The sequence below is a fragment of the Thamnophis elegans genome, chromosome 4 (assembly GCF_009769535.1).
Source record: "Thamnophis elegans isolate rThaEle1 chromosome 4, rThaEle1.pri, whole genome shotgun sequence".
NCBI lineage: Eukaryota > Metazoa > Chordata > Lepidosauria > Squamata > Colubridae > Thamnophis > Thamnophis elegans.
In genome coordinates this window covers 121572525-121598378 of record NC_045544.1, presented here as the reverse complement: position 1 = coordinate 121598378, position 25854 = coordinate 121572525, and the positions used below count along the sequence as shown (strand labels likewise).

General features: G+C 41.8%; 1 protein-coding gene across 1 annotated transcript; it reads left to right on the top strand.

Annotated features, from left to right (window-relative positions):
• The first annotated feature begins 14577 nt into the window (after window positions 1-14577).
• Window positions 14578-18602, top strand: LOC116507784 (kelch-like protein 12). The gene is made up of 4 exons (XM_032216113.1): window positions 14578-14671; window positions 15545-15623; window positions 16059-16286; window positions 17171-18602. The coding sequence occupies exons 1-4, from the start codon at window positions 14578-14580 to the stop codon at window positions 18600-18602; spliced, it is 1833 nt and encodes a 610-aa protein (XP_032072004.1).
• The last annotated feature ends 7252 nt before the right edge of the window (window positions 18603-25854 follow it).

Sequence of the window (25854 nt, the reverse complement as noted above, 5' to 3'; positions counted from 1 at the left end):
TAAAAATACATACCTTACTGTTTGAGAAATACACTAATATTAAAATAGCTTGCAGGGACAAACAAGCATGGTCTTAACCCTTGGCCCAATAAAATCATTCTCACCGAGGAATTGACTAACAATAAAAGCTGTTCAATCTGCAGATTATTTCACTGATTCTAATTGTCTTTCATTGTGTCACAATATTTAACCTAAAAAAAGAGGAAAATGGTACCATCTGGCCATTCAGACATGGAGGGGGGGCAGTGGTGGGTTCCATCCAGTACGCCCCAGTAAGGAACTGTTCGGATACGGTGCTTCAGAGGGCCCACCCGCCCACCTGCGTTCCTTACCTGTATTTGACCCAACTGGACCATTTGCGCAAGCAGCATACAGCGCCTGTGTGATGCTCCACCGAGCAGTTGGAGCATCGCAGGGAAATGGGTGCGCATGCGACTATCCGGAACCCACCACTGGGCAGGGGGGATAGAAAGTTAAAGAATGATGCTCTGTGGAGCTAGCATGGTGCCTAAACCTAGTAATCTAGATCAGTGATTCTCAACCCTGGCAACTTTAAGATGTGTGGACTTCAACTCCCAGAATGCTGCCTAGAGGATTCTGGGAGTTGAAGACTACACACCTTAATGTTGCCAAGGTTGAGAAACACTGACATATATAGGTGTATGGGAAGTTCTTGACTTACAAACATTTGCTTAGTGAAAGTTACAATGGCATTTTAAAAAACAACTTATGACCATTGCAGCATCCCCATGGTCACATGATTTACATTTGGATGTTTGAAAACTGATTCACATTTATGACGGTTGCACTGTCCCCAGGATCATGTGATTGCCTTTCACAACCTTCTGATGAGCAAAGTCAATGGGGAAACTAGATTCACTTAACAACAGTGTTACTAACTTAAGAACTGCAGTGATTCACTTGACAAATATGGCAAGAAAGGTTGTAAAATGGGTCAAAACTCAGTTAACAAATTTCTCACTTAGCAACATAAATATTTGGGCTCAGTTGTGATGGCAAATTGAGGAATACCTGTGGAACAGAGGTGGTATCCAGCCAGTTCTAACAAGTTCTGGAGAACCAGCAGCAGATATTTTGAGTAGTTCGGAGAACCGGCAAATAGGTTGGCCCCGCCCCCACTGCCTCCCAGCCTCCCAGCTGATCTTCTTTTGTTGCCCTGAACAGGAGAACGGAGCTGGAAAGCAGGTTAGTGGGGTGGGGAGGGAATGGGGATTTTGCACTAACCTTCCCCCAGGAGTGTGGAGGGAATGAGGATTTTGTAATACTCTTCCCCTGTCGCTCCCATAAATCTAGACCCACAAAGTCACACCATGCCCAGCAAGCTATGCTCACAGAACCGGTAGTAAAAAAATGTTAATCCCACCACTGCTGTAGAAGCTGACACCTGATGAATTAAGGAGAAATCTTGGTTGAGAGAGATACGTGACGGGCTTGGTGAACATATTAATAGGCTGAGGAAATGGTAGAAGCTCTCTTAAGACAAGCAGATAAGAACTTGAAAGTTTATCTTGCACCCTTCTTCTTTTTGGGTTCTAATGTTTAAAGTCCAGAGCAGGAACTTAAAATATGAGATTTTGCATTAGCTCTCAAACCCTAAATTCCTATGATTATAACACTATACTCTGATGAAAATGACTGCAAGCCTGGAAAACTTGTGAAATCAGGTTTCCATAACTTTCTATAACTGACCAAAGTAATGCCAGACTAAGGAAAGCAGTTTCACACTTAAAAACCTCCCATTTTTGCAGATGTGCCCAACAGGATTTGAGCCAAAAGAGGCAACATGGAGGCTACAACTGCACCATAAAAAAAAAAGGCCAGAGCTTTAATTGTGCAGTTATAACCGCCATTTTGCATCAACACATGTAGAGGAAGGGTGGGATTCAGCCGGATCGGACTGGTTCGGGCGAACCGGTAGCTCCAACAATCAGCTGAAACTGATGATCACTTTACTTACCTATATCCTCTCAGCTGATTAGTGTGGCAGAATGGATTGCCGTGCCACAGCTGTGTTACTCCCCAAGAAGTAATGTGGGAGGTAAGTTTTGGTAAAACTGTGCACATGAAACATGCAAACACCAAACCGGTTTTTAAACTGGCAGGATCCCACCCCTGGGTAGGGGCATTGATGTGTGATTGTGACTGCCATTTTTTTTTTACTTTCTTGTGGACCTCCCCTCCCCCACCCCAAATATACATGCTTAAAAATACTCTAAATGCATAAAAATAACACTACAGTATATCTTTACACAAACTTAAACATTTTGACCTGTAGCAATAAGGGGCAGACAAAATTGGCACATATTGTTCAACAATAGCAAAGAGTCAATTATTCCTGTTCACCTTCTGCTATCCTTGTCTTCCAGACCTTTTCTCCCTTTTGCATTTGCTGTCATGCACAATTCTTCCCCTGTCCCCCAGGAAGAAGGCAGACATAACTCAGCTGGAGAAGTAATGAGAATCCTGGACCTGACAAATAATCCCAGAGAGCTGATGATGCACAGAGGTGGATTGTATAACTGGCCATACAGTATGTGGTGTTCTCTTAATTCAATCAAGAAGAAAAGAGCTCAGTCAGTGATATCTGAAGTGCCAAACAAACCTCCGGATTGTAGAGTTGGGAGTCTAATGTATTGCTTTTTCTGCTGGGCTTCATCTTGTAATTTACTCTTCCCGGTTTGCAGTAGTAGTTAAAGCACCGTGCTAGAAACCAGGAGGTTATGAGTTTTGCTTCCGATTAAAGCACAACTAGGTAACCTTAGAACAATCCCTATCAGCCCTAGAAAGCAGGCATCCATCCATCCATCCATCTGTCCGTCTGTCAGTCCATCCATCCGTCTGTCTGTCTATAGGAAGTTAGCAGGAAGGCTGGCGGCTCCCAGGCGGCGATCCCACCACCATCCACTCGCGGCTCTTCCCGCCCGGATGCCCAAAGCCTTCCAGCCCTCCCGGGGCAAGTCAGCTGCAGTGCAGCTAGTGGTGGGCAGGAAGGCTTCTGGCGGTTATCCCACCGCCATCCGCCCACTCACTCACTACGCTACCCCACCCATGCTCGTCACTTACTCTCTTTGGGTGAGTTTGGAGAAGCGGCGGCCCCGGGAGTTAGGAGAGCCGGGACAGGTTGGGAACCCGACGGAGCCAGAAGGGGTCCCATGGAGGAGTCTCCGGCCACTGCGCTCGCCTTGCCCGCCGGCCCCCGAAGTGCGCGAGGGATGCTTTGGCGGAAAAGCACCGCTTCCAGACCCTGCCGAGGGCCACACACACAGGTGGCTTTTTTCGGAGTGGCGGAGGCTTTCCCATGGCTTGTCCGGGTGGAAGTGGGGCTGGAAAGGTGAGCTCGCTCCCCCGCCCATCCGCCCGCTCACTCACTACGCTACCCTGCCCATGCGAGCAGCAGCGGATGGGCAGGGGAGCGAACGATCGAAGAAGGCGCCAAAATTAAAAAGCGGGATCTTTTGAGAACGGCCCGGGACGTGGGAAAAATTATGAAAAAGCGTGCCTGTCCCGCCAAATGCGGGACGTCTGGTCACCCTACAGAAGGGGTCCCGCGGAGGAGTCTCCAGCCGCTGCGCTCGCCTCGCCCGCCGGCCCCCGAAGTCGCAAGGCATGCTTTGGCGGAAAGGCGCGGCTTCCAGACCCCGCCGAGGGCCACACACACAGGTGGCTCTTTTTGGAGAAGCAGAGGCTTTCCCATGGCTTGTCCGGGTGGGGCTGGAAAGGCGAGCTCGCGCCCCCGCCCATCCTCCTGCTCACTCACTACGCTACCCTGCCCATGCGAGCAGCAGCGGATGGGCGGGGGAGTGAACGATCGAAGAAGGCACCAAAATTAAAAAGCTGGATCTTTTGAGAACGGCCCGGGACGCGGGGAAAATTATGAAAAAGCGTGCCTGTCCCGCCAAATGCGGGACGTCTGGTCACCCTATCCATGGCCCTTTGATGACTTGTGGACCTCAACTCCCAGAATTCTTGAGCCAGCCATGTTGAAGTCCAGAAGTCATAAAGGCCCATGGTTCCCCACCTTTGCCTTAGACCAGTGTTTCTCAACCTTGTCAACTTGAAGATGTCTGGACTTCAACTCCCAGAATTCCCCAGCCAGCATTTGCATTCGCTGGCTGGGGAATTCTGGGAGTTGAAGTCCAGACATCTTCAAGTTGACAAGATTGAGAAACACTGCCTTAGACAAATAACAAGCATTGACCCCAGGCCTGAAACCAACACCAGCCTTTTCAAAGTTTTCTGGGAGAGTGGATGCCATCCTTATTTATGAGGGGAATATTGTTCCAGAGGGTGGGAGCTGCCACAGAGAAAGCATGCTTCCTACACCCTACAAGGGGGTGTAATTGATGATAACATCACCTTCAAGTTTCTGGGTTCTATAGCATCCCAGGATTTGAAATGGACACCTAACATTAGAATCATCGTTAAAAAGGCACAACAAAGAACACTCTTCCTATGTCAGCTCAGAAAGCTCAAATTGCCCAAGGAGCTGATACAATTCTACAGAGGAATTATTGAATCTGTCATCTGTACTTCTATAACTGTCTGGTTTGGTACAGCAACTAAACAGAACAGGTACAGACTTCAACAGATAATTAGGACTGCAGGAAAAAAAAACCAATTGCAAACAGCCTGCCTTCCATTGAGGACCTGTATGCTGCACAAGCCAGAAAGAGGACTGAGAAAATGTCTCCATAGCCTTCACATACTGGACATAAACTGTTTCAATGCTTCCCCTCAGGATGCCACTACAGAGCATTGCAGGCCAAAACAAGAAGACACAGAGACATTTTTTCTCCTTGTGCTATCACTCTGCTGAACACCTAATTACTACAGAACTGTCTTATGTCTACCCATATTTACCCATGTAGTAGACCTATACTACTATTATTCTACTCATCTTTCTTACTACCTTCTCCTAATAGTAACTTACGATTATATTACTTCGTTGTTTGTATGTTCACTGAGAAATTATGGACTGGAGACAAATTCCTTGTATGTTCAACCACACTTGGCCAATAAAGAGTATTCTGTATTCTATAATATTCTATAACTGGATCACCCAGTAACATATTGGCTGGGAAGAAATGACTGGGGAATAGTCAGATATCCCGGCCCTACGCCATAAAGGGCAAAACAAACCAGCTTCAGGTCAGGGGTGTGTTCCGGCTTCTTTTATTGCTGGTTCACTCAGGGATACACTTCGGGCACTTGCGCGCTTGATATGCGTTACAAGCGTATGCGCATAATTAAAAAAGTAAAAGTAAAAAACCCAAAATGGCGGCAACTATGGCACCGCCAATAGAATATACAGAGCCGAGGTGGCGCAGTGGGTAGAGTGCAGTACTGCAAGCCACTTCAGCTGACTGCTAGTTCAGGAGTTCAACGGTTCTAATCTCACCGGCTCAGGGTTGACTCAGCCTTCCATCCTTCCGAGGTGGGTAAAATGAGGACCCGGATTGTGGAGGCGCTATGCTGACTCTGTAAACCGCTTAGAGAGGGCTGAAAGCACTATGAAGCGGTATATAAGTCTAACTGCTATTGCTATTGCTATAACCAGTTCAGGCACGTGTCTGGCCGAGTTACTACCTACTTGGCCAAACCGGTCCGAACCGATAGAAACCCACCTCTGCTTCAGGTTGGCAAAAGAGTGTGGCAAGGCTGCTGTCCCTTTATTTATTTAACCTATATGTGGAATATACTGTATATATTAAGGGGACCTGGATGGTACGATGATGTGTGGTTTTAAAACTGGAGGAAGAAACATCAATAACCTGTCACTTGAGGAAGGTAGGTTCAACATTTACAGTGTCAGTTCCACCCAATTCTTAATTGGTGAGGTCTCATGGTTGGTCAAGGCCTTCTGTGAGGTGTCAGGAAGCTGGATCTGAGCAGTAATCGATGCTCCTTTGAATAAGAGGAGGTGTTTCCATCACCTTTGCAAGACGCCGGGATCCCTCTGATTCTCAACAAAACTGTTCTGAATCCTTATAAGCCTGTCTCCATACCACCTCTAGATGAGATGGGGCAGCATGTAAATCTAATAAATAAACACCAACTTTTCTTTTAAAGGTTGTAGCAAAAAATCAGGGTCCTACATCTATAAAGGATGGTAGAAGAAGCTGATTATTTGGATCCTTGGCGAACAAGCTGGAATACATCTTGAAAATTGCATGATGGTTAAGGATGAGAGTTTGGGATCGGGAGAGTAATCCCAACCCCCTTGATTTCTCAGCAGATTTGGCAATTGTGGGGAATTCCTTATATAAAGGTGTTCTGCAATTTAGATGTTCTCCTAAAATCACAGCTCCTGCTGAAAGCTCTGTCTTTTCCCCACCACCTTTAACAACTCCTAATAGACCTATGGGAAGAAAGACATGGATAGCAATTCCTCTCCATATATACATGGCTCCTGGCAGACCCTGCCATGCACGTCAGCCTGTGCAAATGACTAACTGGGTTTCACGCTGCTTGGGTCTGAAATGTCAGGTGCTGAAATTCTCCCTATAAATTTCAATCTGAGAATGTGACATGCAATCCATTTCCCAGATACTGGAACATTTTTGTTGATTAGCTAAACCCTGCCTCCTTGTAAATGGATGTAAAAATCTATCCCTCTGAACAAGCAGAGACTGATCTCAGTTCTGGAGAAAACCAGGTCTTTGATGGTTGTCCTGAAAAACCATGTCCCCAAAATGTACAGAGATGAGGCTTCTATCAATGGCTGCAGTCACGGCCTAATACAGATTGACAGCTAGTCAATATACAGGAGGAGGATAATTCATAATCATACATACGTTTCAGGCCTGCAGCCATACTATTTTGTGGATTTCAGGCTTGCCACAATTTCTATTGTTCTACTATGCATTTTCTATTGTGGGAAAATGGGAGGGGGGATTGTACAGAGTTAGATGATAGGTAGCCAAAACAAAATTATTTTTAGAAAGCCAAGGTCATCCTTTGTTTCTGCACCTCTGCACCTGACATGAACTGGATGGGTGGAACTGGCAGCATGCATGGCAGTGGAAGATTGGACCATGTGATGGATTTGTGGGTCTGGGGGCAAGATCTTGAACTTTCAACTAGGTGGGGAAAACTGGGAAGCTTTCAGATTCAGGTTCTCCCAGATGTGCCAACATGGCTCTCTTAATAAATTGGAACTTTGAGCAATACTTTGCTTTGAACTCTGATTTACTTTTGGATGCCATTTGGAACCCTGATAATACGCTTGTTTTCACTAGTTAGGGGGGGACGGACAATTTTCATTTCTTTCCCAGATATGTTTCTGATGACATTTTCTTTCATATCCTGCTAAATGGTTGAGGGAGAATCCCTCTCCCTCAACAAAATTGAAGGCAATAAAAACAGATGCTCACTTAAATATGAGCTATCAATGTGTGGAGGCGGCCGAAAAAGCTAATGCAATCCTTGGTTGAAATGTGTTTGAATATTAGTAGCTTGGGTTGGTAGTTAGGCTGTTGATTTGAGCGTGGAACATGGCAAATTGGTTGCAAATGTTTCATCACCATTTGAAAAGACATTGTCCACGAGGTTTGCATTAACGCATTGACAATGTCTCCTTGAATGGTGATGAAACGTTTTCAACCAAATTGCCAAGCTCAGAGCTCAAACCAACAACCTAACAATTCTTGGTTGCATAAACAGAGGCATAGAATCAAAATCACATGAAGTATTACTATCACTTTAGTAATACCTTAGTTCAGTGTTTCTCAACCTTGGCAACTTGAAGATGTCCGGACTTCAACTCCCAGAATTCCCCAGCCAGCATTCGCTGGCTGGGGAATTCTGGGAGTTGAAGTCCGGACATCTTCAAGTTGCCAAGGTTGAGAAACACTGCCTTAGTTAGACCACACCTGGAATACTGCATCCAGTTGCATCCAGCATCCTGCAACCACATTACAAAAAAAAAGATGTTGGGACTTTGAAAAAAAGTTCAGAGAAGAGTAACTAAGTTCATTAAGGGCCTGAAGACTAAAACATATGAAGAATGGTTGCAGGAATTTGATATGGCCATTTAGAGAAAAGAAAAACTAGGGGGGACATGATAGCAATATTCCACTATTTGAAAGGCTGCCACAAGGAAGAGGGGGTCAACTTATTGTCCAAAGCACCATAAGTCAAGACAAGAAACAATGGATGGAAACTAATCAAGGAGAGGAGCAACCTGGAATTAAAAGAAACTTCCTAACAGTGAGAACAATTAACCAGGGGAATAGCTCGCCTTCAGAAGTTGTTAGTGCTTCATCACTGTGGTTTTTTAAGAGACTGGACAGTCTCTTCAGACAGTCACTTGTTTGAAAGGTTATAGGGTCTCCTGATTGAGGAGGGGGTTGGACTAGAAGACCTCTACAATCCCTTCAAACTCTATTCTAATTGATTGTGTGAAAAGAGAGAACTATTGGGAACGTGACTGAAATGGAAAGGCTTACATTTTCCTTTCTGCCTGTTGGGCTCCAGATGAAAATTGTTGCCATCTGTAATGTCAATAATTAATGGAGGGAGAGAAATCCTTAGCATGATTTTTAATGGTAGATTATGCACAACTTATTATGGAACAATCTTCACTGAACAAATAAATAAATCAAATCAAAGGCACACACAGCTAGGCTGTATAGCCTATTTAAATCAGGGCTACTTTGTGTTCTTTTTCTTCAATAATTTTATTAAGAATTATATAAAATGATGAATACAAAAACCATACATGTGTGTGTATGTATATGTACAGACACGCATATATATACATACACATGCACACACATACTATACATACATGTACAAACATATACAACCCAAATGAATTCAAAGAAAGACACAGAAACACACACACACACACACACACACACACACACACACACAGCAGGGGGGGGGAAATCCCTTCCCAAAAAAAGATTGTAAGAAAAAGAAACATTCTTTTTCATCCTCAGCAAGCATATTCAATATTAACAATTTATCCCTGCCTCTTAAAATATAACCAGATACAGCTTCATTCCATACCTTACCTCATTTACTATAAATCATCTCTAAATCTTCAGCTCTCCTTATTATTCAGCAAAGGTCCCATAAAAAATAACAACATCTAACAAAAGAAGTGTACAATCCTTTTTTGTATTTTATTTAAATGCCCTTCTTCTCTCTCTTAACCATGAAGCATTGCAAAATAATAATAATAATAATAATAATAATAATAATAATAATAACAACAACAACAACAGAGTTAGGAAAATTTTGAAATCTAAATTGAATGGTGGAAATACAATCAAGGCCATAAATACCTGGGCAATACCAGTTATAAGATACACAGCTGGCATAGTTAACTGGACACAAGCTGATTTGGACCTTTTGGACCGAAAAACCAGGAAACTAATGACAATGCACTACAGTTTACATCCACGTGGTGATACTGATAGACTATATCTGCCCCGAAAATCAGGTGGCAGAGGATTATTACAAGTGAAGCAAACAGTTGAAGAAGAAAAACATGCACTGGCTGATTATTTAAAAGACACTCAAGAACATCTATTAATTGAAGTAAAGAACAAAAATCTACTGAAGGCCCAACAGACAAAACAAGAATACAGAAAAGATGTGATAAAATCAAGAATGGAGAGTTGGCAGAACAAAGCACTGCATGGTCAATTTCTGGAAAAAATAAAAGATAAAGTGGACAGTGAACAAACTTGGTTATGGTTAAAAACAGGTACATTAAAGAAAGAAACAGAGTCACTAATCCTGGCTGCGCAAGAACAAGCTATCCGCACAAATGCCATTAAGGCCAAAATCGAAAAATCCTCTGATGATGCCAAATGCAGACTTTGCAAAGAAGCTGATGAAACTGTTGATCACATACTCAGCTGCTGTAAAAAAATCGCGCAGACTGATTATAAATTGCGGCACAATTCAGTAGCACAAATGATCCATTGGAATTTGTGCAAAAATTATAATATTAAAACAGCAACAAACTGGTGGGAACATCAGCCTGAAAAAGTCACAGAAAATCAGATGGTCAAGATCTTGTGGGATTTCCGTATACAAACCGACAAAATACTGGCGCATAATACACCAGACATCACACTGGTTGAGAAAAATAAGGTCACAATCATAGACATCGCAAAAGCAGGTGATAGCAGGGTCGCCGAGAAGGAACATGAAAAAAATCGCAAGATACCAGGACTTAAAAATCGAAATTCAACGACTATGGCACAAACCAGCAGTGGTAATTCCAGTGGTAATTGGCACACTGGGTGCTATTCCAAAAGCACTGGAATTACATTTAAAACAGTTAAAAATTGACAAAATCACCATCAGTCAAATGCAAAAAGCCGCACTGCTTGGATCTGCACGCATATTACGAAAATACGTTACGACGTCCTAGGCCCCTGGGTGGGGCCCGACTAGTAACCAATGCCAAATCCGGCGAAACAACTGGCCGCTGTGATACAATTGTACAACAACAACAACAACAACAACAACAACAACAACAACAATAATAATAATAATAGTGGGACTTCAGAATTCAGACTGACAGACACTTGGCCCACAACGCACCTGACATAACAATAGTTGAAAAGAAAAAAGTATGGTTCATTGACATTGCAATACCTGGAGATGCATGAATTGAAGATAAACAGCCAGAAAAAATCACAAAGTACCGGGACTTGCAAATTGAGGTTGAGTGACTGTGGAAAAAGAAATCATGTGTTGTCCCAATTGTAATTGGAGCCCTTGGAGCAATACCTAAAGGGCTTACCTCACTATTTGGAAATTTTAAATTTATCAGACTTGAACATTCTGACTCTACAAAAAACCACCCTACTTGGAACAGCTTATATCCTCCAACGTTACCTTAACAGTTCCTAGGTCCTTGGTTAGGACTCGAGCTGTTGAGCTACCAACTAGCCCCAAAGGCTGTGAATCTCAACAAAGATTAACCACATAATAATAGCTATTAAACATTACCAGAAATAATAACACCTTGTTTGATGTAAATGTTACAAACTAATGTATTACATCGGTAAACATTTCCAAAAGAAAAACTATCCAATCCAAATGACTATTAAATATCACCAAAAATAGGAACTCATTATTTAATTGCAGTCAGATAAAAGAATTTTATATTTTCCTTCTACCACGGTTACGTCATGTTCTTAGTTAATTGGCTAGTTAGATTCTCATTTAATGACTGTTCAGTATTTATCATATTGCAATATTTTTCTCCATGATAAACTTGTTGGCTTATTTTCTTTTTAAATTTTTATTTTCTGATCCTCTACACATAGTTTAAACTCTTTGGCCCATATTTTAGTTGAAGAAAAATTGCAAGAATTTCTAGGAGGATTCCTATAAGTTCAACTTCTGTTGGTTATGTGATTTTTTTGTCATGTCAATTATGAAATCCTTACAGTGCTATCATTTGTAAAATGTTGACAACTAGAGATCATTTTTGCATGTCAGCAATACCTATTAGCAGGCGTATAAATCAATTAAAGAAATAAACAACCTACTAACAACTACTACATTTTCATTTTCAAATGCAAATACACATGCAAGGCATTCAAGAATGAAAAGAATATACTTTTAAAAGATACATTCTAAGAAAATTGCTTTTATTATCATGGGTTGCTTCAAAATATTTTTTAAAAAAATATTCCACAACCCTGAAACCAATAGCTGCTCTCTTATATCAACAGATATCCTGCCAGTGTCGAAACCTTCAGGGATCTAGTGAATATTCAACATTTAGAAAAGATAATTTTGGGGAATAACTCATTTGAATGCTTGTAGGAGGGCATCTATTTCCCAAAGATTTGCAGACTTGAAGGGGAAGAAAATTTTCTGTTTTCACACACAGCACTCTACGAGTTCTCTCGTAATTCTGGAACAATCATTCTTATCTCCTGCTGAATCCACCTCGGTAAGTGGCTGATTGCTTAATTATATTCTGTCTTCCCTTCTTTTTGTGCATTGATAGCAAACTAAAAATATGCATAGTCAAAGCGGAGGCCAACAGGGTTAGACAGCTGTATTTATGTTTCTCCTTGCTATTTGAGTGCTTCTTCAGAATTAGCTGAAAATTAGAAATGCATTAGCCAGCATATGTCCCCAGCTTGTAGTATGCCACCAACATGGATGAGGTTGCCACGAATCACATGCACAGGATGTTACTTAGATGCATAATTGGGGGTGGGGAAAGGATCGGATCTGAATCATAAATCCTTGTGTCTTCCAGAGCCCTTCCAAAAAGTAATCAAATTCACCTTTGCCATATGACGGAGGCAGGTATGATTAAATCAGAAGGGACTCTCATAATAATTCCTCAGTTGACTCACTTAACTTTATTTAAAAGTAACCATATTTAGTTAGTGGGTTTTGTCCACCCACTTTTCCCTAGATTTACATAACACATCAAAAGCAGCTAATCTTGGATCAATAAAACACAATTGTCATTTGCAAAATAAGCCATTATACAGAATAACAGAATTGGAAGGGATCTTGGAGATTTTATAGTCCAATACCTTGCCCAAGCAGGAGACCCTATAGCATTGTTTGGCTGTCCAATCTCTTCTTAAAAATCTCTAGTGATGCCTAGACATACCTTAGCATGGCTTGACATGGTGCCTTTCCTCACACAACATTCTCAGGACAATAGCTGGCACAACCTAGCTATCCTCCATTTTGGCTGAGACTAGTCTGATCTGCCTGCCCAGTCCCTGGGCTACCTTCGTTTCCTCCTCTATACTTTTATCAGGTTTATTTGCGCGTGTACCACATCAGGTGCTGAGTTGCTAGGAGACATTCAAGGAAAAGGTAGCAGTTGCTAAGTGCCCAAGGAACAAACGTAGTGACCAGGATGCTGAGAAATAATTCAGTCAACTACCTCAGTCATCCCTCAAGCAAATTGGTTGAAAAAATAGCTACTGCTGAGGAACAGCAAGGAGATCACCAAAATTCGTGGGATTTGGCTGACCCTTGATCTCAGAACTTACAGAATTAACATAGAAAGCCGGGGATAAGAGGTACCTTTCCTATTAATCCCAGATTTAATTTTTTCCTCTTTTACAAGAAACCCAGCTAAATATGCTGGTGGGAAAACTTTATTGCTCTCATTCCTGGAAAGTGCCAGTTCCTCCTCCTATTACATTTTTTTTACACACCACCCTACTTAATATGTATCCCAGATATATTTGTATTTGTCTTCCACTATTTCAGTTCTTCATGTGATGCTCCCACACATCTTGAGCTTCCTAGAGCATCTCCTGTTGCCATGGCACCCAAGAAGACTCTCACTTTTCTCTCCTCATTTCCTGCCTGAACTAGACTTGGTGGAATAGAAGGGTTCCCTGGTCACCTGGGCAACTAAGCTGATATATTCCCACCCCACAGGATGATGCATTACCGTAGCAACCTACCTGCTGTTTGCCCACCCACCTATTTATTCCTCACCTGGGTGTTTTCATAGCTCCTGGCCTTGGCCCAGGTCATGCTTTTCACATCCCATATAGCAGGTGGGCATAATTCTGGTTTTGAAAGAACTTCAAATTTCAACATTGCCTCCACAAACAAAAGGGTGCCTTCGGGGAAGCCCCAGAGGCAAAACGCATTCAGCTTAAGAAAGTTTCTACAACCATCAACAAATACCACTTTAGGCACATAGTTGTGCATAGAGCATCAACCTGGGTGAGAAGCTATTTAGACCAAATGTCCTTGAGCAATATTGCCGTGGCTTAACAAAAGATGGAGAAGTTTTAACATGTAAAGGAAAGCAAGCATCTGTTGGAGGTGTTACTTGGAACCCTGATGTTAAAGGCCTAGCGGACAGAAACCGGAAGGGAATTTGTCATACATGAATGGGGAATGAATTGGAGGATTGGGTATTTTGTTTTATAAATTAGTGTAAGCCTGTTTAAGATTGGATTCTTCTGAGGTGTGAGTTTCCCATGATACAAAGGAAGGAAATATGCTACTGCTTTTAAACAGTTGTGGGTGAGGGATGGGTCGGAAAAGCTGCCATGACCCAACAACTGAGTTCCGCATATATTTTTTTGCATGCATCAAACATGTGATGCCCATAGCGGGTGTGGTTTTCATCACATTATCACAATAAACAACTTGATTTTATTATTTGCACCTTGGTTCTCTGGAGGGGAGAAAGATGTGGGTGACTATATAAAATAAAACAATTGGCTAAATGATGTACAAGACCTGTAAGTCCCATCTAGAATAAGCCTAGAGTTCCTAATTTTTGGCTCCGGGAGATCTTAAGTTCATACCATCATGTGTTGTTACATGCGTGGCTTTTGTTAAATCTTTGCAAAGCACACCACTGTTGGGATATTTAGAAAATCCTTTCCAGAAGGCAACAGATGGTACCTGGCTTTATATATCTTCCCTTTAAAGGGGCCTCTTTTTTTAGAGGTGATGTAAAGGATCTCCATATGAACATGTCACAATGATAGCATTCTTTTCCCTTCCCAACCAATTCCCCCTCCTGCTTCGTAAACTCAACAGCAGCACCTAATATTCTGTATCTTTAGATGGAAAATGACTGATGCCACAGACTTTCTGGGGGACAAAGAGATGCAGTTAGATGAGACTTCAAGTCAGGACTCCCCTCTGAGGAACTCCATTGGGCAGGGTAAGATTGGATCATTTCTGAGTGTCTCCCTTGCATCCCTCAGGGTAAAAATTTATCCAGTGTTGGCAAAAGTGATAAGCTTCCATACCGGTCAATGTGTAAAATGTGATTCTACATGCACATTTGTATCCCTTGGATATTCAATATGTTTGCCTAGCAACCAAGCTGAAGAATCCAAGCTGTTAACAGGACTCCCAATACTGGAATATTTTACTGTCAATAATTACTGGTTAGCAAGACCTCGGTATTTGCTAGAAAGCTGTTTCTTTCAGTCCTGGATATTCTGAAGTTCTCATAAATCCAGAGCTTAGAGAAAGGAATCTTTCAAATGCATACTGAGACTTTTGTTTTTTTAAATTGCTTCATTTATTCTAAGATAAAACAGAGTTCAAAAGCTTAATCCTGATATGTCTTCCTTCAAATGAAGACTTTTTAGAATCTAATATATCATAAAATGGCAACCATGCCAAACTCCAGCAAGATTATATTCTGTTCTGAAGAAATACTACCAGAGTGCTTGGCCCCTTACAGGAATATATTCTTATATACTTATTTATTTACACCCCCTCTTTATTATTTTCATAAATAACTCAAGGTGGTGAACATACTATTACTCCTTCCTCCTCCTATTTCTCCCAAAACAACTTTGTGAAGGGACTTGGGTTGAGAGGGAGTGACTGGCCCAAAGTCATCCAGTCAGTTTTCATGCCTAAGGTAGGATTTGAACTCGCAGTCTCCTGGTTTCTAGACTAGCGCCTTAATATATGGACCAAACTGGCTCCATTGTTTTGTGATGTGTGGAAGTACAATCTCATATTTTTTTCCTTCCTCGATCCCTTTCAATGAGTTGCATCATCTCTTCTACCCCTGTAGGCATCAAGGAGTTGTATCAGGGTCAACAGCTCTGTGATATCACCCTGGTGGCTGAGGGGAGAAGGTTTCCATGCCATAGGTAGGCAACTGTTGTCAATAAATGAATTAAAATCTTCTATACGGTTTCTGCAAAAAAAGATTGTTTGCAGTTTCTGTTTCTGGTTTTCTGGCTTATTCTCAAGGTGGTTGAATTTTTAAAAACTTCTCTTGACAGTCAAAGGGCATTACTGCTGACACTGTTCATTTCTTGCACATCATTCTGTAATTTTGAAGCTTCTGTGTTTGGCCATGTCCATGAAACTGGGAAAAAAATCCTAAATAAGAGGAGTTCCTATGTAATTTTTTCCCCTTTGAAATTTAATCTAAATTTAGGAAATGAGATGAAAGTGGGAAGCACTGCTTTTTGAGATCTTGGAGATACGGTGAATTAAACTAGAACAATTTTCTTGCAAAGAGTGTGCACGTTTCCACAATGACTACTGCTTTCTCTTTTTTCTGGTTGCTTCCCCTTAAGAATACTCTTGGCTTCAGTCAGCCTCTACTTCCAGCGCATGCTTACTAGCACCTTCAAAGAATCACGGGAAGGAGAAATTGTGCTTATGGACTTATCAGCCACTTGCCTCCAGAGTCTCCTGGATTATGTCTACACTGGGGAATTGCTGCTTCTTGGAGAAGAGGCAGAAGAACTGTTCACTGCAGCCAGTAGACTTCAGATTACTTCTGCACTAGACATTATCACCAGGTATAGGAAGGAATCTAAATCAGTTTATTTACATGTCTAAATCAGTGAAAAGGATGGTTTTTATAGGCCTTAAGTTCTTGTTCCTAATGTGTCCCAGCAAAATAGTTCCATATCAAATCCTGCTTCGGGGCAATGCCCAGAAATACCAGGATTTTGGTAACTTCTGGAAGTATTGAGCTACCACACATACAATCCCTTGTGTTATTAGCCAAATTAGCTGGCATTGAGGGGAATTGAAATCCAAATTTCTGGACAATACCAGCTTGACTACTCTAGGATGCCAGCAGACTCTGCTTAATTTCTATTTTGCCACCATATGAGCCACAGTGGCACAGTGGTCAGAGTGCAGTACTGCAGGCTACTTCTGCTGACTGCCAGCTGACTGCAATTTGGCAGCTCGAATCCCACCAGGCTCAAGATTGACTCAGCCTTCCCTCCTTCCGAGGTGGATAAAATGAGGACCCAGATTGTTGGGGGCAATAAAATGACTCTGTAAACCGCTTAGAGAGGGCTGTCAAGCACTGTGAAGCAGTATATAAGTCTAAGTGCTATTGCTAGTGCTATTTTCCAATGTCATGACAAAATCCATTGGGGGGGACCACACCATTTTGTAGCAATCTGTGTCTTCGTTGCTAAAGGCTCTATCAATCACATCCAATACCTCTTACAGATCTTCCTAATTTGTCTAATTCCTTTTAATTTACCATTTTTATTAAAAAGATATGTGCCCTGCCCTTTGAGTATTGGAATTACTTAGAATACAATAAAATACAATAAAAACTATTCTAATCAGAATGGAACAGGCAATTACACAAAACGAGACTAAGTGTTCAAGGTTCATTTTTACCAAAGTCTATTACGTCCCCTTCTCTTGCTCTTTATAGGTTTCTCAGAGAAAGGATTTCCATGGAGAATTGTCTGGAGCTTTATGTGCTGTCGTATTCCCACAATCATCGCCCTCTACTCCACTCAACATCAAGTTACATTGCTTTTCACTTTGAGCACCTCTCAGAGCTTCCTACTTTCTTGTACTTGGATGTTGGTATCCTGATTACCATTATTGCTTCAGAGATCCTGGTAGTGGACTCCGAACTGATTGTGTACAAAGCTGTGCGTCGCTGGGTCACCTTTAATCTTGCCGAGCGTCTCCCAAAGTTTGCAGCACTTATGGATTATGTTCGCCTTCCCCTCTTGACCCCAGAGGAACTGGCTGAGGTCCGGGCTCAAACAGAAGAATTTTATGAGTGTGTGCGTCTCCCTTGGGAGGAGCTTAGCGTGGAAGAAAGGTTGTGGGCAAGTAGAGGGCTGAGGCATGGCATGTATCACGAAGGAATGGTGTGCGTGGGTCTCCCAAAATGGAGTGAAGTCAACTTCGAGGATGAGAAGTTGGATTCTCACGTGCATTTCTTTGACCCTTCCATTGATCAGTGGGATCAGCTCCCTGACCTGAAATCAGTGACATCTCCCAGTTGTACCTCCATGGGCCATAAACTCTACATATCTGGTGGGCAGCATTTAGATGGTTCGTATTCTGACAACCTACTTGTATATGACACACTTGGGGGCTGCTGGTCCCAGCTCCCCTCCATGTCGGCAGGTCGAGCTTGGCATGCTTTCCTCGTATGCAAGAAAAAGCTGTATGTTGCTGGTGGCTGGGATGCTACAGGGACACTGATAACTGCGGAGAGCTATGACTTGGAGCAAGAAGAATGGATGACCATCACTAGCCTTCCCTTTGCGCTGTCCTATTTTGCTTCCACGGCACTCAGGGGCAAACTATACCTCATTGGTGGAGAGATGGGTGACTCTGACTTGTCCATTCCTCACAAGGGATTCCTGGTTTATGATGTCCTGTCAGGAGCCTGGTCCCAGATCCCCACAGCCTTGGAATTTTATGAAGCCAGTGCCGTCACATTGGGCAGCAACATCTTTGTGGTTGGTGGGCTCTCCGGAGAGGATGCTCAAGGAATCCGTCACTTCACCCAGCGTTGTATTTGCTTGCTCAGAGATGGCACAACCAATCCGAACATCTCTGTCCCATTTCTTCCCATAGCCATCTCTTACCCTGGTGTTGCCTGCTGGAGGAAGAGGATCTATGTCTTTGGAGGAGACAGCAACAACCGTTATTCCAGCATTATCCTTTACTGGGAGCCAGGCCAAAACGCCTGGATCCAGTGCTCGGCAAGCCTACCTGATCCTAATTATGGGGCATTTGGGTTTGGCTGCATACCACTTAAGGTGCCGCAAAAACATATCCTCAGCATCTTTCATAGGGGATCTGCCACAGCAATAACAGAGCACGCGACCTGCAGTTAAGTATGTTGCATGGCATCCCACCTACTTGGCAACCATCGCTGCTGTTTTCCATGAATGAGCTAATATTTAAAAGGAGACTCCGGAAGGCAAATATCTGGTGGTTATCTTAGATCACAGAATTCATTCAGACTTCCTCTGTCAACCAAATCAGCTTCTACCGCTTTTGACTTGAACGAGTCATTTTGACTCTCATCTCTCCTTTCTACTGAACCTCCTTGATCTCTTCGCATCTTTGCCTCTGCAAGCGAGAGAGCCCAACATTCTCTACATCTTGCCTCAATTCTGTGGGTGAGTTTTCTTCTGTCTCACTCAAGCTGACATTCCAATTACTGCAGGATATGGAAAAGCAGGGCAACTGCAGAAAATTGGGATGTCTTATATTCTCTTGGTTTATAATATTCTCTGAAATGCAAAATTTCAGACAACCATTAGAAGCTCCAACTGTACTTTCAGTCTGTTTATTATCAGGCTCCAAAACTGTGCAGACTGCACTAGATAGCCCTGACCAGCATCCTGATGCATTGCTTTGCTTTATGTATTTTTAGTGCACCACCACATGAAATATTATATGAGAATTCTACATCACCCAGAAAAGGGTCCTTCAGAGAAAGTTCTAGGCCCCTCTAAGCCCTTCTTCCACCCAGGGAATGATTCAAAGGCAATATAAAATTGTGTCAAAGAACTAAGAGAGTTTTCAAAAGGAAACCCTCAATAACTTGGAGGATCCATAGAGATACTGAAAACAAGAGGGCTAGAAAGGCCAAGAAGCAAGAAAGAAATAGGAGATGGCAGAGTATATGATCTTCATGCCTTAAGCCACACACAGTGCAAAGTCTGCTAACAGAGGAAGTTTATACGGGGACTTGGAGAGAAGCAAAAGACTGGATCAATCACCACGGAAAAGGATGGAGCCAGGCAAAGCGCCAACTCTTAAAGCAACATCGCTTCTGAACAGAAGCAGCCCTTCTGACAGCTGATTGCCCCAGTGATGTCTCTACTTCCTTTACTATAACCAGCAGCTACCGACTATCTTTTGTGATAGTCATCTTGATTGGAGATGACAAGCAGCTGCAGCTGTTCCTTTATTCCATGCGGTCTGCTCCTTTCCAGTATCTAGGGAAGGAGGCAGAGGGATCGTATTTAAAGCTATGCATTCAATACACAGGTAGCATAGGAAACAATTCTGTGCTGGTTTTTGAATCTCCTTGCCTGTTTTTTGGGCTTGTAGAATATTGGCCTGAAGATCAAGCTGCCTCTGCCAGAAATGTTTCCTTGTTTTCCCTGTGGTTGTTTTGTGATAGGCAAACTTGCCCAGAGATCCAGGCTGATATTTCCTGAAGCGAGGATTATCTGCCAGCATTATAACATAATAACATGCTCATCTAACTTCAGTTCTGTGTGGTCAGCTTAAAAAAGACTCAAGTAGCAGAACCAAAGTACTTACTAGCTATGAGTGGATATTCATTGATCTAGAACTGTATTAAAACTGTTCTGAAATACCTTTTGGTTATGTTTTTTTCTGGATCCGGGGTGCAAAAGGGCCTGATATTAGAAGCCCTTGTAATTCTATATAACTATAACAATGTTTTGTTATTTTGTTCTTAGAACGCCATTTGGATTCCTCCCATGGCCCACCCACCCCCACCCAGATTGCCATTTGTGCACTGCAATAAACCAATATGTGACATAAGGACATATTTGATTCAGGGGTGGGTTCCAACAGGCACTACTGCCGGTTTGCTCATGGGCGCACTGCGTGAGCATGCGAAGTACAATAAAAATTGTTCTGCACATGCGCAGAAGTAAAAAACAAGATGGGCGGCACTTACAGTGTGTCATCTTGTTTCTTTGCTTCTGTGCATGCGCCTACAGTGCCATCTGGAGAACCGCTTCAGGGGCGTGGCAGGCCTGGGTCACTGCCAGTTCCAGCAACCCAGGCTGCCAAACTGCTTCCGGTTCGGCCAAACCAGTCCCAACCGGTAGGAACGCACCACCCACTTGATTTCAATACAATCCTTTCTACTAATGCTAATTTGAACAGCTTGGATCCCAGTAGCATATGAAATGGGACTCGGATCCGTTTCATGTGTATTTTTATTTATTAGATTTCCCTCCTACCTTTATTATTTCATAAGAAACTCAAGGCAGCAAATATACATAATAGTCCTTCTTCCTCCTCCTTTCCCCACAACTACAACCCTGTGAGGTGGTTAGGCTGAGAGAGAGTGACTGGCTCAAAGTTACCCAGTTGGCTTTTGGGGCTAAGGCAGGACTAGAACTCGCAGCCTCCTAGTTTGACAGGTTTAACCCTTATAAACAAATAATCCAAATCACCTCTGTGCTGTCTCTGAATGAATTTTGTGTATTTGAAGGCCCTAACTTAATAGCCTTTAAAGAAGAGTGAATGAGTTTATCCTTTTGAGGGCTACTTTGGTTGCGATATCCTCACCTGCAATGCTAGGTCATGTAGGAAGTTAAAACCCACCCCTTTCCTAGAAAATGAAATATTTTAGGAAACATTAACAAGACAGAATATTTCCCCTAAAAAGAGAAGTAGAAACTCAGCGAGGCTTAAACACAGCCCTTTGTTAATGGGCCATTAAGGCCCGAGCCAGTCTATTCTACATAACAAAGATCTACCCCCTTCATTTCATTGCCCTTCCATTGCACCAAACTTAGTTTCAACCAAACGTAGCACACAGACAACCTCCAAAGCTAGTTATGACCTCTGACAGCAGCCAATCAGGATACTCTCCTGTGCCTCAGGAAGTTCAAAGCCCAGAGAGGGCATAAAACCCAGGGACTCTCAGCATCTCTCCTCCTTTTCACCCAGGAGCTCCAAGCCATGTGATCCTGTCCACCATTAAACAATCTTTCCAAACAGCCTCCATGAATCCATATTTTCCCCCACTTGCAACTGAACCCAGATGGACATTTCTTCCAACAGTCAATAATACAGTACGAAGAAGATTCATTTGTACTGAAGGCAAACCTACCACAATCTCAATGCCATTTTTTTTTGTAGCACTTCATCAATACTGTATTGTATCTCTGCATGTGAAGGGTAAAGGCAAAAGGGGATTGAAAGAGTTTGAATTCGCGGCAGAGATTTTCGAAGGAAATCTGGGAAAGCAGAACACTCCATCCCACAATTTTCTCCATTATTTCTGAGTCACTTTGTAGTGAGGTTCCCTCTTACGTTTCCCCCCCTCCTGCTTGTATGCATGTTCACAGGTCCCTAAGTCTGTCATCTCCCTATTTCTGTATGTGTCAGGCACTGTTTTAGTTACAAAGGTGACTGGAAATAGGGAGGATTTAAGGCCCTAGAATTCATAGGGAGTGGAATGCAGTCTGGAGTGAATCAGAGCATGAAGAAACCCACCCTTAATGTGAAAGTAAGTAACATCCATCCAAGCTGTGTTATTTCCCATGGGATGCTCCCATGAATGCAGGCATGTATCTGGCTGCTTATCCTCTCTGTATTCTGCCTAACTAGTCAACCAAACAGGATGGGATGAGAAGAGATAGCTTGGGTCCAGTTGCCTTGGAAACAGCAACATTTCTCTTGCCTCAGCTCTGCAATTAGTTCTGTAGACTTTTTTTTGGGGGGGGGGGAATCACGCAAAGGAAGTGTTCATGATCACACATATACAGCATACAGTATTTTTCTTTCCTCGTCTAGGAAGTTAACACCATTCCTCTCCTAGAAAAATGAAATATCCTGGAAATATTGACAAGGCAGAATATTATATTTCCCTGGATCAGAAATGGAGAAACATGATTTTTAGGCAGGAAACAGACTCACTCTTTTAAAAAAAAAATTATTTTTATTTCAAAACAAACACAACACATAAAATCTTCCTTCCTTCTTTATATACAGGTTGGGTTGCAAAAGGTTTTCGTGCATCTCTTCCACACTCATCAAGCATAATTCATATTAACTCAAATACTTTAACTCAAATATTTATACATGTTACCCTTATACCTCCATTTTTATTTGACTATAATTATTTAAACGTCATTCATCATAAAATATACCAAGATTTAATACATAACCACATACTGGCATTTCATTTAATATTTCTAAAATCCTCCAATAACACTGAATCCTTATGTCTTATTCTAGCTAAACATCCATAATATAATACAAACTTTTCTAATCCTCCTTTCCAGATCACTGTTTGCAATTTTCATCCAGGTTCCTTATATTATACCCATACATATATATAAGTTGTCATCATCATCCCTCCTTATTTGACTATATCCTGTATCATAACATTTCCCCCTAATAATCAAAACTTAGCTGTATCTAACTTAGTTCTTTTTTATTAACCTTTGTATATAATCCAAAAGGATTTCTAATCTTCCTTTCATGGGTACCATTCAATATTCATATCCAATTATTACTTATCATAACACTACACATTGTATACATTATTATCATTATCAATTATTCTTTAACTATATCTATTATCATTAAATTTCACTAAATTTAACTAGCTTTAAGTTATATTCTTCCATCTATCAACCTGTATCTTTCCAATAACAAAACAATCTCATATCTTCTGCCATTTGTGGTACCAATCCTCTAGTCATCTTCTTGATCAGCTTTGTATGGACTTCTCTTAGCAATTCCTTGCTTATAAAATCTTTCATATAATCTTGATGCCCTCTTTCGGTTTCCTTATTCAGTTTCTCTTTGATTGTCAGCAGTGTTATCAAAACTTTTGCTAGTGGAATTTCTTTCTTTAAATCCATAGGTTCTGTAATTTTATCTTCTTCCATATCTTGACCTTTGAAATAGATTTCCTCTCCATTTAATTCCTCTTTCTGTATTTCATTCTTTCCATTTTCAGGAACAAACAAATTACCATAGATATCAGCAGGTTTAGTCTCTTTACATTCATTTTCCACTTTGGTTTTTTGAGTTTCAATCACCCTGTTTGCATTTGATGAACATTTTCATTTTTTTCATCATATTTTTTTGTTATGTGTTCCAGGTATTCCAGTTTTTTTCTCCACTATGTTTGATAATTTCTGTAGTTCTGAAAATATATTTTGCAAAGTCAAGACCTCTATTTTTCCTTGGGATTGTGTCAGTCTGACAAACACAGTTACTCTAGCTTGAAAGATCAACAAAATTAAAGCATACATTCACAAAGAATGCTGCTCTCACTTTTCCTTGGTCGAAAACATATTTCAAAGAGACATCTGTGTGCTCTTGTCAGTCTGTAGCCAAACAGTAAAGCCTTGTGGTGCCAAGTCAAAGCAATCCGTGAAAGAAAGAAAAAATTCCATTTTGAATACACAAAACTCCGATCAACAATACCTCCCAGCCTCCGGAGCGGAGACACTATTAAAGAATTTCTTTTTGTATCTTTTTTGTATATCAAATTAGAAAAAGAGGTCCAATCTTCCAATGAATTAGAAAAATACCCACAGCAATAAAAGAGGAAAACTTTAGTCTGTAAATTACAGAGTCACAAAGAGAAGGTAGAAGAAGAAAACTTAATCCATCCATTTCAAAAGGTTTGCATAGATTCGATCCATGTACATAACATTTAAAAAGTAAGATAACCACTGTCCAAAACCATTCAAAATTCAATTCCGCCGCTTGATTCTTCTATTCTTTAATTTAAATTGTTTTTTTGAGTTTTTATAGGCAGTCTCTTTTTTTAAAAGAATAAAAATTCCTCACCAGCTGGAAACACTTTCTGTTTCTGTATCCTTTCATTTGGAGTCGCCCCGACTTTGTCAGCCTTGGCTGGATTTTTTGTCACCGGCTTGAAGAACTTCTCTTGCTTCTTTCGAGGATTTGCGATATCCCCGAAATCAGCAAGATGTATTCTTCCTGTTCACCGTCTCTTCGGGACGGTTTAGGTCCATTTGGACCACCCAGTGGCAAAAGTGTTGGCTGTGGTCTCAGAGCATTGAGACCATACACCATCTCATCGTGACATTGGCTCCTCCTCTTGAGTCACTCTAAATAGCCCCCACCTTTGTCAATGGGCCATTAAAAGGCCTGAGCCAGTCTATTCTACATAGCAAAGATCTCCTCCTTCGAGTTCCAGGGTGATGGGATTAAGGCATGATAGTATTAGCCCTTTACCTATCTTACCACAGGGTACCTGGGAAGAAGCAATGCTCAACCAAACTTGGAATCAAAGCACAGCTACAGAGTTGCCCCTGCATGGCCCAGTCTGAGTCTGTCAACCAATCAGAATACAAGCTAAAGATCAAAGGCCAGAGAGGGCATAAAACCAGGGACTTTCAGCATATCTGCCCTTTTTCTTCTTCACCCAACACCTTGAAGCACGTGATCCCCTTTTTCTATTCAGGAGCTCAAGCCATGTGATCCTGTTCTCCCTTAAACCATCTTTCCCAGCAGCCTCAATGTTTCCAGTGTCCTTTTCCCACTTGGAACTGAACCCAGAAGGACATTTCTTCCAACACTGGCTCATCATTGAGTTCAAACAGAACCGTTTCCTCCTCCTGTTTCTCACAAAATTTTAAGTGCTCACCTTTCAGAAGGAGGGATACATCCCTGCTTGGGTAGATTTCAGTGAATCACGTCCTAGCTCTCCTCACTCACAGGAATATTTGAGATGTTTCTGCTTGATGCTTCGAAATCTATGAAAGGAAGAGCAGAAAGTATAAATTCTCCCAAGCTTCACATATCACTCTAAAATGGAAAATTCAAAAAATGGATTTAAGAGTTCTCGGCCAGGCTTTAAGTTCTGCATTTTTTTATCCAGAAAGGCTCTTGTTCCTTACAGTGACAAAGAAAAACAATATAAGTGGAAGTGGGATACATCTGCAGCATTTAAAATAGAGAAGATGTTGCCCCCTGATCCTTTGGACAAATCAGGATTTATTCTCTACCTCAAAAAGTACAAAAATCTTAAAGCTTCCCAGCCCAGACTACAGCCTGGATTCCCAAGCACCAATCAGATCTGGGACTAAAGGCAAGGACTGAAGGATGGTACTTTGTGGAATTACAATTTAGGCTTTGTGTAAAGGCCGAACTGCTTCTCAACTTGATGTTTTCAAGATCTACTTCATTAGCTAGAGAGCTGCACAATGAAATCTTTGCACACACCAACATCTTTAGCAGGGGTGGGTTCCTGCCAGTTCTAACCTCTTCTACAGAAGAGGTTCCACAAATCTACAGTGCCATTTAGAACCGTTCCAATTCCCTCCCCCCGCCCGTCCACACATCATCAAGATGAAGAGTGAGAGGAGGATTCCTGGG